The sequence below is a fragment of the Perca fluviatilis genome, chromosome 4 (genome assembly GCF_010015445.1).
Source record: "Perca fluviatilis chromosome 4, GENO_Pfluv_1.0, whole genome shotgun sequence".
Classification (NCBI taxonomy): Eukaryota; Metazoa; Chordata; class Actinopteri; order Perciformes; family Percidae; genus Perca; species Perca fluviatilis.
In genome coordinates, this window is record NC_053115.1 from 35,162,993 (window position 1) to 35,177,944 (window position 14,952).

The 14,952-nt window shown below is 40.8% G+C and overlaps 1 protein-coding gene across 1 annotated transcript in view; it reads left to right on the forward strand.

Annotated features, from left to right (window-relative positions):
* The first annotated feature begins 491 nt into the window (after window positions 1-491).
* ube2v1 (ubiquitin-conjugating enzyme E2 variant 1) overlaps window positions 492-14,952 on the forward strand; it is a 36,513-nt gene continuing 22,052 nt past the window's right edge. The window contains exons 1-2 of the mRNA XM_039797861.1: window positions 492-623; window positions 9,983-10,131. Of these exons, the coding sequence (XP_039653795.1) occupies window positions 602-623; window positions 9,983-10,131 (171 nt within the window). The 5' untranslated portion in view covers window positions 492-601. The remainder of the gene's footprint in view (window positions 624-9,982; window positions 10,132-14,952) is intronic.

Consider the following 14,952-nt stretch of genomic DNA (forward strand, 5'->3'; position numbering starts at 1 on the left):
AAGGTCACAATAATACGAGAATAAAGTCCTAATAGGCCTATTTCAAGAAAAAAACCCACCTGCCCTACTGCCCTGTCTACTGTGCATTATGTTGTTGCCGTTGCTCTGCTCATATGGCAGTATCTCATGCACATCGTCTGACATACAGAGAAACCCGCTGCTCATCTCTATTTTCACACAGAAAGAGTGGACACAAAACAATCGAAAGGTCTGCTTCAGAGCACTATACGGGAAGAAGAAATGGGGCGACTTAGCGGCATTGACATATGCTTTAGAGGCGGGCTTAGACGGTATTTTCTGTGCTTCTTTTTTCCACTGGCTGAACACATTCTCTTAACCTTTGATTGGGTGGGCAAGAAACAGTTTGGGTGGACTGAGCCCACCCCTGCCTATTGCTGGGCCAGCAGTGCTCAATGAAAAAACGTCTTAAAAGCATAACTAACTTATACCAATACCATGAAGCAAGTCAACTGAAAATATGTATTAGCCTAATGGGGAAAAATAACTTACCAAAAAACTTTTTTTTTCTTACGGCGGACACGCGCCAGTTAACATCATCGTACGTGCGCGCTTCCGACCGTAAACTAAACCAGTGACAAAGATGGCGGCCTCCGCCGCATCAGGTAAGTCGACTTCACCGACAGCTTAGAAATCTCTATCTTTTTATTGATTTTGTGTACGAACTACACTTTCCACTTTACCATATTATCTGCGCAATAATTTTGCAATTGCCAAGAGTCCAGCTGCAGTGGAGTTTTGACTGTAACAGAACAATGCTGTTACAAACGATGCTAACGTTAGCTAGCTCATTGGCTATAGCTAAACTGGCCCACAGTCTTTGAGCAACACTCGGCCATCTGCAACAACCTTGATTTACCATTATGAAGCTAGCTGGTCAAAGAAAAGGCGTTACAACGTTACATGCGGATTTAGTGCACATAAAAGATTTCTGTGGTATTGATGGGTTACTCTGTTCGCCCATGACCAGCTTGATGGGTAACTAGCTAATGTTAACGTTAGAACACTTGTTTGCGTAGATGACGTTAGCTGGCAGCACAGCCCTGTCCAGCAACTCTGAGAGTCATTCCGGAAGAAATGCTCAAAAGTACTTTGTCAACAGGAACTGAACCCAATGTATTTTACTCAACAACTTGTAAACATAGTCTTACTGCTTATGTTATGTGAACAGCTGTCCTTAGCAGTATGTTTTTACATGTAATAGTTACGTAGCTAGGCAACTCCTTAAAGGAGAACTCCGGGCAATGTTTACGGTAATCTTGATAATTATAAATATACGAGACCTGTCAATAGAAAAAAAACGAGCCGAATCGGTGCTAGCAACACTGAGCTGCTGCAGCTAATGCCCAGGGGCCTGTTGCACAAAAGTAGAATAAAAAATCCAGGATAACTTTACTAGCTAGTAGTTTGCCGATACTAACTTAGTGTGATCCTCTCATCGCGGCTTAATCGGTTGCACGTTTGCCGAGCCAGGGTTAGTAGGTGAAGCTATGTCAAGCCAGGAGTAGATAGCTGGGATAAGTGCACGTTCACGGCTTTCTTAAATAGACCACAGTATCGATCACAGATTTACTGATGCAGAAATGGAAAAGACGTGTGCAGCATATGTTTCACCCGCTGAGCAGCAGCTTCTAATGGAAATTTAAGAGGAGGTGAAACATATAATATGCAAACAAGGAAATACGGCTGTTATCAAACGGAAAAAAGCCCGACAGACAATAGCGGACCGACTGAATACGTATGGTTTTAAAAAAATCTAATTAGTCACTCCACGTTTTAATTGCTTTTATATGCTTGTTTTATGTGTTGGTTTTATTGCTATATCTGTTTTTATGCGCTAAATGTGCTGGTTTTAGTGTGAAGTGTCTTTGAGTAGCCTGTAAAGCACTATATAAATTAAATGTATTAGTATTTAGTCTACTTCGACTTAAAAGTGAGCAGAGGGAATTCTTGTTCCTGGGAAATTTATATGAACTAGGCTTAGTTTCAAAGCTTATTCATAATGCAAAAACTTGAAAAAGAAGTGACTTCAATACACACTGTAAGCATATCTGTAAAACAATGTTATTATTCATGTTTTTTTTTTTCTCACTCCCAAGATGACAAGTGACAGCCCCAAAATAAAATGATTTAAGAAGCTTATGGCATTCCAACACATTCTCACTCCCATTTGGTAAAAAAAAGGACGTTTGATCAGGTGCCATTGTCGTCATTATTGATGCTAAAAGTCCGATTTTAGAGTCTGCTGCACGGTGTGGGAGGATACCCCCGCTTCGCACGGGTGGGGGCACATTTCACGGCGACAGCAGCGGAGGAAAAGCCCATTTCCTCCGTATCGTCCCACTTTTTACCATTACCATCTCAACAACTGCAATTGTAGGATTTAAATCAAACTCGTGACAGCAATAGTGACAAGTAATGCATGTTAATAAAATGAAGCAGAACACATTCAGAAGACAACGGAATAACTGTTAAACACGTTTATTTCGGATCAGAGCGGCAGCTGATTTAACACATCAGACTCCAGGATTAATCTTAGCCTGCCTGTTAGCCTGCTCTGGACCAGGCTAGCTGCAAAGAATAAATCGCCATGGTTACTTGGCTGGGTTTAATTCAACCTGCTTTTGTGTAACCAAGTCAAAGCTAAATTCATCCAGGATAACCTGAATATCCCGGCTTAATCCCTTATCTTGGTTTTGTGCAACAGGCCCCTGAGCTCCCACTTAGGGACTGTTTGTTATTTACTTACAGGGCCACCGGAGGAGTTTTGGGATCTTTATTAAAGATAGACTTGACCCTCCCCTCGCCAGTGATAATTTTTCTATGACCCTCCAAAATGATTTGAAAAAAGGCATGACCCTCCCAGCAATTTTTTGATGCCCGGACAACCTTTGATTTTTTTTTTTAAAGCTATGACATACATGCGTTAACCTCTGCTTTCTCATCTTAGGCCGGTTACACACTGCCTGCGTGACGTGAGCGTGGCATTTCTGTTGCGTGTCAGCTGCGGGGATTTTTCTACGTCTTTACACACCAGAAACTTGTCTGACACAGTGCTGCTGCTAGACTTGTCTGGACACATGTATGTTTCCCATTGATAAAATGAAATACCATGTTAAACATAAATATATACTGATTTGATTACAGCAAAGACAACGTCGGCAGTATTGACGGCAAAATAGGCTACAGAATATTTTGTTGTTATTGACAGGTGCAATATTAGAAAATTGATTTTTTTTTTTATTACTTTTATATCAAAACCTAGAGACTTTCAAACATCAACATGTCATTTATGAATATGTATTCATGTCTAAACGACATATGAACATCTTTTTTTATTCTATTTTGCCTGGAAACGCTTCCAACACGCTTGCGTGTTGCGTGAAAAATAGGCGTCGGTTCTATTTCTAGCAGGCGCGGCTCGAGCAGGCAGTATGTAAACTCTAACCTGTTAACATGGGAGCCGGACACATAAACGGACACGCCACACAGCTGACACGCTCGTGCAACGCATCCAGCGTGTAACCGGCCTTAGGCATCACACTCCTCTGTTATTGTGTGGTGGCAATTTCAGTAGACTTAATCACTAACATTGTTGTGGAAACACAATAAGCATGGAAACTAAATGCACACTTACTGCATCATTTCACATACTAACTTACTCCTCTAGTAAACTAGTATTCACGTGAAATAAAACAATAAAACATTGAGACCATTCAGCAAAGGACACTAGGAAATAAATTCAACACTGGTTGCAATGGCCTCGTCACTAGGCTTCCTCAGTCATTGTATGTTTTAGCACATAGGTAAAGCTGCCGAAGTTGAACATTATATTCAAAACATATATTTATATATATTTATTTTTAAAGCAGATTTTGAATTACATTGTAACAATTTAACAATTCGCCCTTATGAAATCCATTCGCGGCACGAACAAGCTAACTAATGATAACCTAAGCATTTTGGCTAGGTGGATGTCAATTTTAAGTCATGTTATTTCCCATCCTTCTTACAATTTCCAGCCGCAGCCTGTCACTCCCCCCCTTTACTAACGTTACATGCTCCGTGATGTTTAGACCTCACAATGCCTTGTTTCTCACTCCTGCTAACGTATTGTTCATCAGATGTGACATGACAAAACATTTTGTTTTCACATGCCAGTAGGCCAAGGTGAGAAGAGGGAGATTAGCTAACATTAGCCAACATATTTTTTTAAATAACACATTTGAATAGTAATTTAAGCATTTGAATAGTATTGATTTTTTTTAAATTTGTTTTTTATAACTATTTGAATTATATTTGACTTTCGGAATTCAGCCCTATTCCACAGTGGCAAGCGGCGTGTATGTCCGAGCTTGTCTCCAGCGCCTCCACCTGCAGGTTGTCAGCTGTGTGTCTGCCTGTTATAATCTCGGACAGCCGATTCAACTCGCCGGTCCTCATCAATATGCTGAAGTTTCATGTGTAACGTAGCTCTCCACGAGCAGAAAAAAGAGGAGCTTAAAACGCAACTTGCTGGTTCAGAGTTAGGACTAACAAGTTAATTAGCAGTTAAGAAATAGATTATTTACATTTTTATCATGCAAAAGACGTTTTTTAAAACTGTATACAAAAAATAAAAAACCGCAGTGTCCGTCAAATTACGAAAAAATGTAATTGTTGTTACCGCGGTAAAATGTGCAATTAATCGTTTTAGTTCATATCGTGCAGCCCTATAACTAACGTTGTACCGCTCACTGTGTTTCTGCACAAATGATTATTACTAGAACGGGCTGACGCTTCTGTGGACACAAGACTGACGGCAAGGATTACAAATGAAGGAAGAGAAAGAAAATTTAAGAGGGGCTAAGAGCAGAGACAGGCAAAAGAAAATGACAGTTTGGAATCATTTTAAGCTGCAAAAACACAAATCTGTACAGTATCTATTGTAAAATCAAATTGGCTTACCACAATAGCAGGGCGTCAATGCTACATCATCTCAGTAGAAAACATCCAGTCTACTCATCCATTCCACGGAACAAGCCTGACCCAAGGTAACGTTAACATCTGCTGCTCATGTCCAACGTGCTGTTTTACACAACTACAGCATGCTACTCTTAAACATAGCAATGTTTTACAAACTAGCTAAAACGAAAGCTTTCCAGCCCCTCTCCTCTGGAACAGTAAATCCTCATGGCTACTTAATATGCACGTGAATGACGTCTTCGGACCATGCCGGTGACCATGCTTCATTCTTTCTCCTCACTCGGTATTAGCCTTCTGAACATGTGTCCCCCAGAACAATTCAATTTTATTTATAGTATCAAATTATAACAAGTTATCTCAAGACACTTTACAGATAGAGTAGGTCTAGACCCCACACTATAATTTACAAAGATTTACACAATTCCCCCAAGAGCAAGCATTTTGTGCCAGGAAAAACTTCCTTTTTAGGCAGAAACCTCGGGCAGACCCAGGCTCTTGGTGGGTGGCCATCTGCCGCTGCCGGTTGGCACACAGATACTGATACAGATATTAGGGGTGTTGAAATTAATCATTTTATCGTGATGCAGACATGGATGATTCTGCATTGATGCAGTGACGGACAATTGTTTATATATACAGTACAGGCCAAAAGTTTGGACACACCTTCTCATTCAATGTGTTTCCTTATTTTCATGACTATTTACATTGTAGATTCTCACTGAAGGCATCAAAACTATGAATAAACACATATGGAATTATGTACTTAACAAAAAAGTATGAAATAACTGAAAACATGTCTTATATTTTAGATTCTTCAATGTAGTCACCCTTTGCTTTTTTTGATAACTCTGCAAACCCTTGGTGTTCTCTCAATGAGCTTCATGAGGTAGACACCTGAAATGGTTTTCACTTCACAGGTGTGCTTTGTCAGGGTTAATTAGTGGAATTCTTTCCCTTATTAATAAAAAAAAAAAAAAGCAAAGGGTGGCTACTTTGAAGAATCTAAAATATAAGACATGTTTTCAGTTATTTCACACTTTTTTGTTAAGTACATAATTCCATATGTGTTCATTCATAGTTTTGATGCATTCAGTGAGAATCTACAATGTAAATAGTCATGAAAATAAAAAGGAAACGCATTGAATGAGAAAGTGTGTCCAAACTTTTGGCCTGTAATATATATATATATATATATATAATTAATTATTATAATAATAAGGGCTGGGCGATATGGCCTAAAAAAAAAAAACCAATTTAAGATTTTTTTTTTGTGTCCCTCTACTTAAAATCAATCTGCAAATGACAAAGAAATTGTTCAAAACAAGTTTTATTTTGTTTTTACTCATACACACACACATGGGGCATATATACTGCGCACGCCCGCTCACATGACTGTTCTCCTGAGCTCATGTAGCTAGCTGTAATAATGGATATAGCTAATGGTTGTAATTCACCATGTGTTCTATTAATCCGTCCATGGTATTATCTTAAGAAGTTATGATACATTCGAGGGATGTGTGTATGCTGCCAAGCCTGTTACGTGGATTTAACGTCATTAGCGTTTCCCAAACTGGCGGGGCTATCGGCTAGCTAGCTAGTTGCTAACATCAGGGGTAGCTAGCATGGCTGTATTAAGATCTATACATAGCTAGCTATATGCCTACATAACATTACTACAGACGGTGATTACATCGCCTTGGTTCTCTCTTATGATACATCCGAGGGCTGTATGCTGTAAAGCTTGTAACGTGGATGAAGCCATGGATGAGCTTTGTTCACGAAACTGCAGGCTATCTGCTAGCGCTAGTTAGTAGCTAGCTAGCTAGTTTCACGACATAATTATTAAATCTCCTTGGTTGTCTAGCTAAATACATTATCGTTTATTTAGATAAGCATGTAAATGATCGGGAACAACGAAAACACAATGTTTAACGTTGGTGAATATTTTAGACAATGAAAACGGCGAGTTCATGACACGCCACTTTGTAAGAGACACGAGAGAGAAGCTCATGAACGAGCATGTTGCTACCGGTTGCTAAGACAACACAAACAAATTGTTGCTAGTGCGCGTGTCCATCGTCACGTCATGGGCCAACAATGCGGAAGATCCGAGCTCCATGTTTGCTTTATGCACTTTTGAGCACTCTCATTGGAACGTACGGGGCTTCCCGCCGAACACTGTATCCCCATGGCTGCCCCGGATTGTGGGGAAAAATGTATTTGTTTCACATCGATAATGTTGGAAAGCCTGTCCTAGCCCCCTGCAGGTGGACGGCGATACTGCAGTCTGTCGGTTGAGTGAGCAGCATTGTGCTTTGATGTCGGTTTAGAGAGGCAGCGGACTTTTCCTTATTCCTTTTCTGCATTCTGTCTGGTTTGTGCGTTCGTGAGGAAAACACCACAAACTCAAACTACCAATGCAACTCAAAATAAAGCTCTGTTAACCAGACATACTTCCTCTGGAGCCTGATTCTTTGACCGGTGTCAAGTCCATATCTGCCGCCTCAACCAGTTAAATCGTAGGAGGTCACACCCCTCCGTTTCAGGTAACATAGACGTAATGAGTGGCACCTAACGTGAAGTAACATGGCATTTTGTTTTATTTGAGTTTTAACTTTTAACTTCAACCTTAGGCAAAGTGACAAACAGCTACGATACCCACGTCATGAAATCTGCACTCACACGGGTCCCGTGAAATATGACAGCTACAGTTTAATGGAAAATAGCATTGTGGACACTGAATTTCATGAATTTGCTGCGGTCTGTCTGCCTTTTGATTTGACTCCCTGCTGCAAGAGACGCTGTATTCCTCCGACACGCTGTATTAATGTTAGTTTTAAAACCGTTTTCCAGGTTAGTGAAGGTGCATACTACTCAAAACCAACATGAAAAACGTAGCTAGTAATGTTCACTCAGCGTTTTGTTGTTAAACTGTGTGTAAAATGAACGGGGACGTTAAATCGCCAGTTTCAGGTAACGGCACCCTACAGTACCTTCTATTTTCTGGATGGTTTCAAGGTAACGGTCGGTAGCTAACATTAGCAGATAAGCCCGTTGACAGTGACATTACTGTTCATATTTTGGCACAATGTTTCTGACCGTAGTAGTGGTCATAGTGACTGAAAGTGTGATGTGAGATGCTTAAAAGAAACTACAACTATTTCCTCTGTTTTCAGGGAATTTTACTTTTTGACGTTCAACAAGGGACGGACTGACAATCTGTGCGTTCTGGAAAAGTCCACAACGTCCAACCGACGGCCGTCGGCACAATAATAAAGCGGTATTAACAGCCAACAGCAAGGGGGCGCTAATACGATCACTTACTGTATATGCTACGTGTAAAAGAAACTGAGGAAGAAGAGTAGGCCTACTAGTCTGGCTATCACCAATCCACAGCCTGGTTATGATGAGGGACAGACAGCAGAGTTAATTTCACATCAGCAAGAGGTACGGAGTGCCAGGAGCAGGGCACATTATAATAGGCTACCTTTATCCCAAACCTAGCGAGTTGCATAGTTTGCTATCAACATGGGTGTGCATCATGATTATGAAAAGTATATATAATTATAATTACTGTTAAACGCGTTAGAAATTAATCACCGGTTGACCACAATTTCACTTTGTTGTATATGAGAGGTTGTATTGAGCTCACTTTTGCTGCTAGGATGAAGACTAGGGTATTGAATTAAACGGGAAAACATCAGGCATGCATTGGTACCACTCTAAACGTGCTAACAAACAGGGAAGGGGGCTAAATAATTCACCAAATTTAACCAAAAAATCCTAGTTTACACTTTGTCGGTCTTCCATCAGAGTGGAGTTTTTCCTTGTCTTTCATATTTGCATTTACTATTGTGGAACTGGCAAAGACCTGGTGGTTGTTTGTGAAAGCTTCACAGACGAAACTGACCTAGTCATTTTCATAATTTCACAGCCTTAATATGAATCAAAAGTGTAATATGACATTGACAAAATATTAAATAGGTTATTCAATGCTGATTATTTAACACAAAGCAACACATATTATATCAATAAGAGCTAATAACCTATCTTTAAAATCATTGGTTTATTCAGGTTGAAGATAGTTGCAGCACAAAAGATGACAGGGAGAGTGAAGGGAAGTGCCAGGATGTCCCAGGATGCTCTACATCACAATATTTCTCAGTGCCCAAGTCAGATAGTCACATCCTGGAATCAATTTTTTGCTTACCACCCTCCGCAAAAGCCTGTCTCTACAGAGAGTGTTTAGTTATAAAGTGGTACCAACAGCAAATGGCTAATAAACACAACCCCAATTATCATCATTGGTTTTGAGATGTTACTTGCTATGAATACCTTGTCTGATATTGTGGCATAGTATCAGGACTTCCCGGCTAGTGTCTGTCGCGCATGGCTAGGGCTGAATGGCTGGATGATGGGCCTATTTGGGACAAAGTCCAGGGCTGGTTTTTAGACCCAGTCCGTCCCTGCGTTCAACACCACCTTTTATGTTAAAGAGTAAGATCCTTTTTGTTTAACTAGAAACGGCTCCAGCATCGCTGTCGTTAAACCCACCAGACTAAATAAACAATACTTTTAGTGTGTATAGATCCAGCATATTACCATATGTAAACCGGTAAATTGTGTGTTCATTTAAACCATACCACAGTGGTGATTGTTGGAACAGTGGAAAGATGAACCATACAGATTTTGATAGTTTTTATTTTGTTAATTTTTATTTTCTATTCAGATGCTCTTCCCTACATAATCACTCCAGTAATTTGAGAGTGATTATTTCCCAATAGAGCTTTTCAAGTCATCTTATAAAAATTATTCCAATTCCATTATTTTTCAGAAAAAAAGTTTGACCTAAAGTGTGTGTGTGTGTGTGTGTGTGTGTGTGTGTGTGTGTGTGTGTGTGTGTGTGTGTGTGTGTGTGTGTGTGTGTGTGTGTGTGTGTGTGTGTGTGTGTGTGTGTGTGTGTGTGTGTGTGTGTGTGTGTGTGTGTGTGTGTGTGTAGGCATCGTAGTTCCCCGCAGCTTTCGGCTGCTGGAGGAACTTGAGGAAGGTCAGAAAGGAGGTGGAGACGGTACAGTGAGCTGGGGACTCGAAGATGATGACGACATGACACTAACTCACTGGAATGGCATGATCATTGGCCCTTCAAAGGTGAGCCACCATCAGTCTACAACACTAATACATCATACTGCTCTTCAGTTGGCCAATAGCAGGCTTAAAACTAGCTCAAGAAACATATTTTAGGAGAGCAATCTCATTCTCAAATCTCTCTTTTTAACTGCCTGTAACAATCAGATGATGTCTACACTGTTTCACATGCCCTCATGATTCTCTAAATGAGCTGAAAACATTACACAGATGGGATTTAAGTTAACGTTAATTTAGGAAACCTTTTTAAAAACAGGATGTGCTTGTTGTAAAGGCTGTTGACTAGGGCTGCAGTTATCAATTATTTTAGTAATGAGTATTCTACAGATTATTCCATCGATTAGTCGAGTAATCGGATAAGAAACAAGTATCATGTACTAACTCCACCATGCTTCACTCCCCGCCAGGAAGACGGCGAATACCGGGATATGGCTAACCACACTCACTGCTCATTTTCAGGTTAATAATTGTATTTTAAGGTTGTACCAGAATAGGTTTACATGGTTTAATTTTCAGGTTGTACCAGAATAGGTTTACATGGTTTAATTTTCAAAAAACACCATATTTTTACTGCACAGCGCTCTCTCACTGCTGCAGCTCCTCTTTTCACCTTGTGTTCAGGTCTCAGTCAAGCACCAACCACAGTACAGAGAGAGAGGAAGAGTGGTCTACGATCTTTATTAGGGATGTAAAGATCCCGTGAAACTGTTAAAAAAACAATTTAAATGGGGAGATCACGTGACCGACGACTCGCATGGCTGCTCAGGGCTGAGGCTCTTCGCCCCATCTCCGTATTATCATTTTAAAACCAGGTCTATTGTTTTTATTTGACGTCAATCTTTGCATTTGTTACCATGGAAACTTTGTGGAATGCCTGCAGGAGCGAAAAAGCAGACCCCGCTGCAGTTTAACCGAGCAAAGAATTCTGCTAACTCGGCTAGCATGGCGACGGCTAGCGAGGTTTCGGATGCCAACGCGGACATACTTATGGAGGAGGCCATGGCCAGGGTTCTGGAAAGGCAACAAAGCGGGCTTCAGTCAGCGGTCTGCATCGCAGTGAAGCAGGCGTTGGCAGAAATTGACACCTTGCTTCAATACATCAGGACAGAGCTGGAGAGGCAGGGAACTACAGTAAGATTTAATACAGCGACTAGATGAGGCACAGAAGGACTACAGACAGATGGGAAACACGGTGAAAGCCTGTATTGATGACCAGAGGAAATTTGAGCTGAAGTTGGCTAAACTGGAAGATGGATCGAGAAGAAATAACGTCCGGATCACCGGACTGAAGGAGGGCAGCGAGAAAGATGACCCAGTTGAATTTTTGCAAACAAAGTTGCCAAAATGGATTCCATCCCTACAGAACAGAGCTACCATCGAAATTGACAGGGCACACAGAATCTACGGCAAGGAGGCAGGAACACGCACGCTGATTCTCAGTTGTCTGAGATACCAGGACCGTGAGGCAATTATTCAGGGGGCGAGACAGGCACAGCAGGAAGGCCCGATTCAAGATTTTATGTACCAGTAGGACAGTCAAAAGCTCTCTTGGAGTGTCTGACTGAAGTGAAAGCTTGGATGTTTTTTGTATTTTAATGAGAGCAAGACTGAGCTTGTGTTATTTACTCCTAGTGACTCAGCAGCTATGACACCTGTTGACTTGGGTTTGTTAACTAGAGATATTAGCCCTGTGGTTACAAACCTGGGAGTCAAGTTGGATGGTTGTTTAAAACTAAACTTAAGACCAGCTTTTTCCAGCTTAAAGTGAAACTGGTTCTATCGCGACATGATTTTGAAATTGTAATTCATGCCTTTATTACTACTCGTTTAGATTATTGCAATGCACTCTACACTGGCATTAGCAAATCAAATATGGCACGATTACAATTGGTTTAAAATGCAGCTGCTCGTCTTTTAACTGGAACTCGAAAATTTGATCATATTACACCTATCCTCCAATCTCTCCACTGGCTTCCTGTGCATTTTCGCACAGATTTTAAAATTCTTTTATTTGTTTTTAAATGTCTGCATGATTTGGCCCCCAAGTATTTGTCCAATTTGATTGTACCCTATACCCCCTCTCGTGCAGAACAGGCACTACTGGTCATCCCTAAGACCAAACGTAAATCCAGGGGTGATCGTGCGTTTGCGGTGGCAGCTCCGAGACTCTGGAATGAACTGCCTTTGCACATCAGATTGACCGAGTCTCTTCCAGTTTTTAAATCTCGTCTTAAAATTCATTTATTTTCTTTGGCTTTTAACTCAGTTTGAGGGATGATTTTTGAGGTTGTTTTTCTTTTTTGGTATTATTTTATTGTTCTATTGTGCCACTACTATATGTTATTGCTTATTTTAGATTGTGTTCAGCACTTTGGTCAACCATGTTGTTTTTAAAGTGCTTTATAAATAAAGGTGGATTGGATTGGATTGGAAGATTCCAATGCAACGCTGTGCTTTAATCCTGACTACAGCGCTTTCACCACCCAGCGGTGCCATGGATTTATAGGAGCGCAGTGCAAGCTACATGCTAAAGGCATTCCATACTTTCTTATTTATCTGGCAATTCTGAGAGTAAATCAAGGAGGGAGAACGTTCACATTCACTGCACCTGAGGAAGCGGACAAGTTCTGTCGGGATTTGGATATGAAGGAAAGGGACATGACGCCCGCGCTGGATGCTTCGCGACCGGTCATCGGGCCCGGAGGGCGGCGTGGGGACCTCCGGTGCGGGAAGCAATTTGGAACACTGCAAGTTCAACTGAGGACACGGCATGTAGGTTTGGCAACCTGACGTTTAAAGGAATGTTTGATGAGGCTGAAAACATGACGGACAAGGACTGCTCAATTTACACAGCCTAAGAACATGATAAACACTTATTTTATAATCTATATTTACTACTCTTACATGGTTTGTTACCACATAAGCTATTTCAGAGTGTAATAGCTGGTCGAATTATAATGTATGAGCTTGGGAGCCGAGTTACAAGGGGCATTTGATTTGACGGCATTTTATAATCTGTCTATTACTCCTATACGGCTGATTTGTTTAATAGATGGTTGGTACTTGGTGTTAATGTTTTTTTTGTAACCTTGTTCATGTTTGACATAGGAAAGCATTAGACCTGTTTCAGTTAACCTGTGACTTTAGACAGGAGGGGCAGTTTTGAGCTGAGTTTTTGTGCAAGCTGCGTATCCCACAGAGAGGGAAGGTACACTAGCGGTGAGCTGCTACCGGGTGCGGGGCTCTCCGTGTCCCGCTGGAGCTCCGACTGCAGGTCGAGGTCGGCAGCGAAGCTTTCTGGCAATAATAGCGATGTTGCTCCGCTGGCCGATACCCGCTGGTGACGGTCCGTCTGCAGGACCTGGAGCTCACCGCCAGTGTTTCAGTTTGACTGTTAAAAAGTGTTAAGATAATTAAAAGGTATTTATTTAGAATCAGGCTGGTTGGTTAGTTAGCTAACGCTAGCTTGCTATTCAACCAGGCTTCCATGCGACATAGCTAAATAAGCCGGACAGAGTTGTCCCTCATCTGGCGATAGAAACCCTGCTTTCCCCGTTCTGTTGGATCAGAGCTCCACAGCCTAAGTCCACAGGTACAAATTAGTTTTGCACCAAATGTATCGCAACAAGTGTTGCAAAAGTCGAGGCGCAGATTCGCCTCTTTGTGATGCGAGAGAGCGCATACAGTGACAGATTCGAGAGGTTGTAATCACGGAGTTGTGGTTGTGATGGAAAATCAACCTGAGTAAAAAAAAAAAAGTACATGAGTAAATGTTGCATTACAAGTTTGCAGCTGTCTTTGTGTTCATGCAAATATCAATCTACACATTTGTGAATATTTTTTCTACAAGTGCAAATTTCAATTTACAAGTTCAGATTTTTTTTACAAGCTCTCATGTTTTTTTTCTTTTTGTGACTTCAAATGTGAATAATTTTTACAAGTGCAAATTTTTATTTTACAAGTGCAAATTTTTATTTTACAAGTGCAAATTTTAACATACAAGTTAAATTTTTTTGTTCTGCAAGTTCTCACATTGTATTCTACAAGCTCTCACGTTTTGCACCATATTTACCTTCATAGGAAGGGGGTCTGCGGTCTCGGAGGGTTAGGGGATTTATTTTGTTTTGTGTTTTCACCACGCTGTGCTTAGATCTAACAGCTCACCCTTTTGTTACAAATTTGTCAGTGAATTCCAGTAGGGTACTCAAGACATATATGTGTAAATTTGGAAGATGGCTGAACTTTCAATCCTTTCTGTTCAGGGGGCTAAAAGGGCAGATCAGATGTGGGGCTTATTCAAGAATCACATTTGCGTAAAAGAGATGTAAATCGTCTACAAAATAAATATTCCAAAGTTGCTGCTGCATCTAGTGATGACACCAGAACCAAGGGCTCCATTGTTTTGCTGTCACGGAGATGCACACTCACCATAGACAAAAATAGCAAAGACTCTTCTATCTTATATATGTACTATGATAAGGAGTAGGAAAAATCCCTTTGTCTCAGTATATGCACCGGCTACATATAATGAAAGCTTTTTCCCATGCCTAACCAATGAATTGCTTTCTCTCAATGAATACTCACTAATTATAGGGGGAGACATGAATGCGGTACTAGACTTAAATCAGGATAGATCAGGGGTCAGCCACACAAAAGCCAAAAAACACATATCGGACATGCTTAATGCAGTTGTGGAATCCAACGATCTTACAGATATATGGAGAATGCACAATCCTACTAGCAAGGATTACACTTTTTTTTTTTTCTCACGTCACCCACTCCCGCATTGATTATTTGTTGTGCTCCAGTGTACTTAAGGCAATG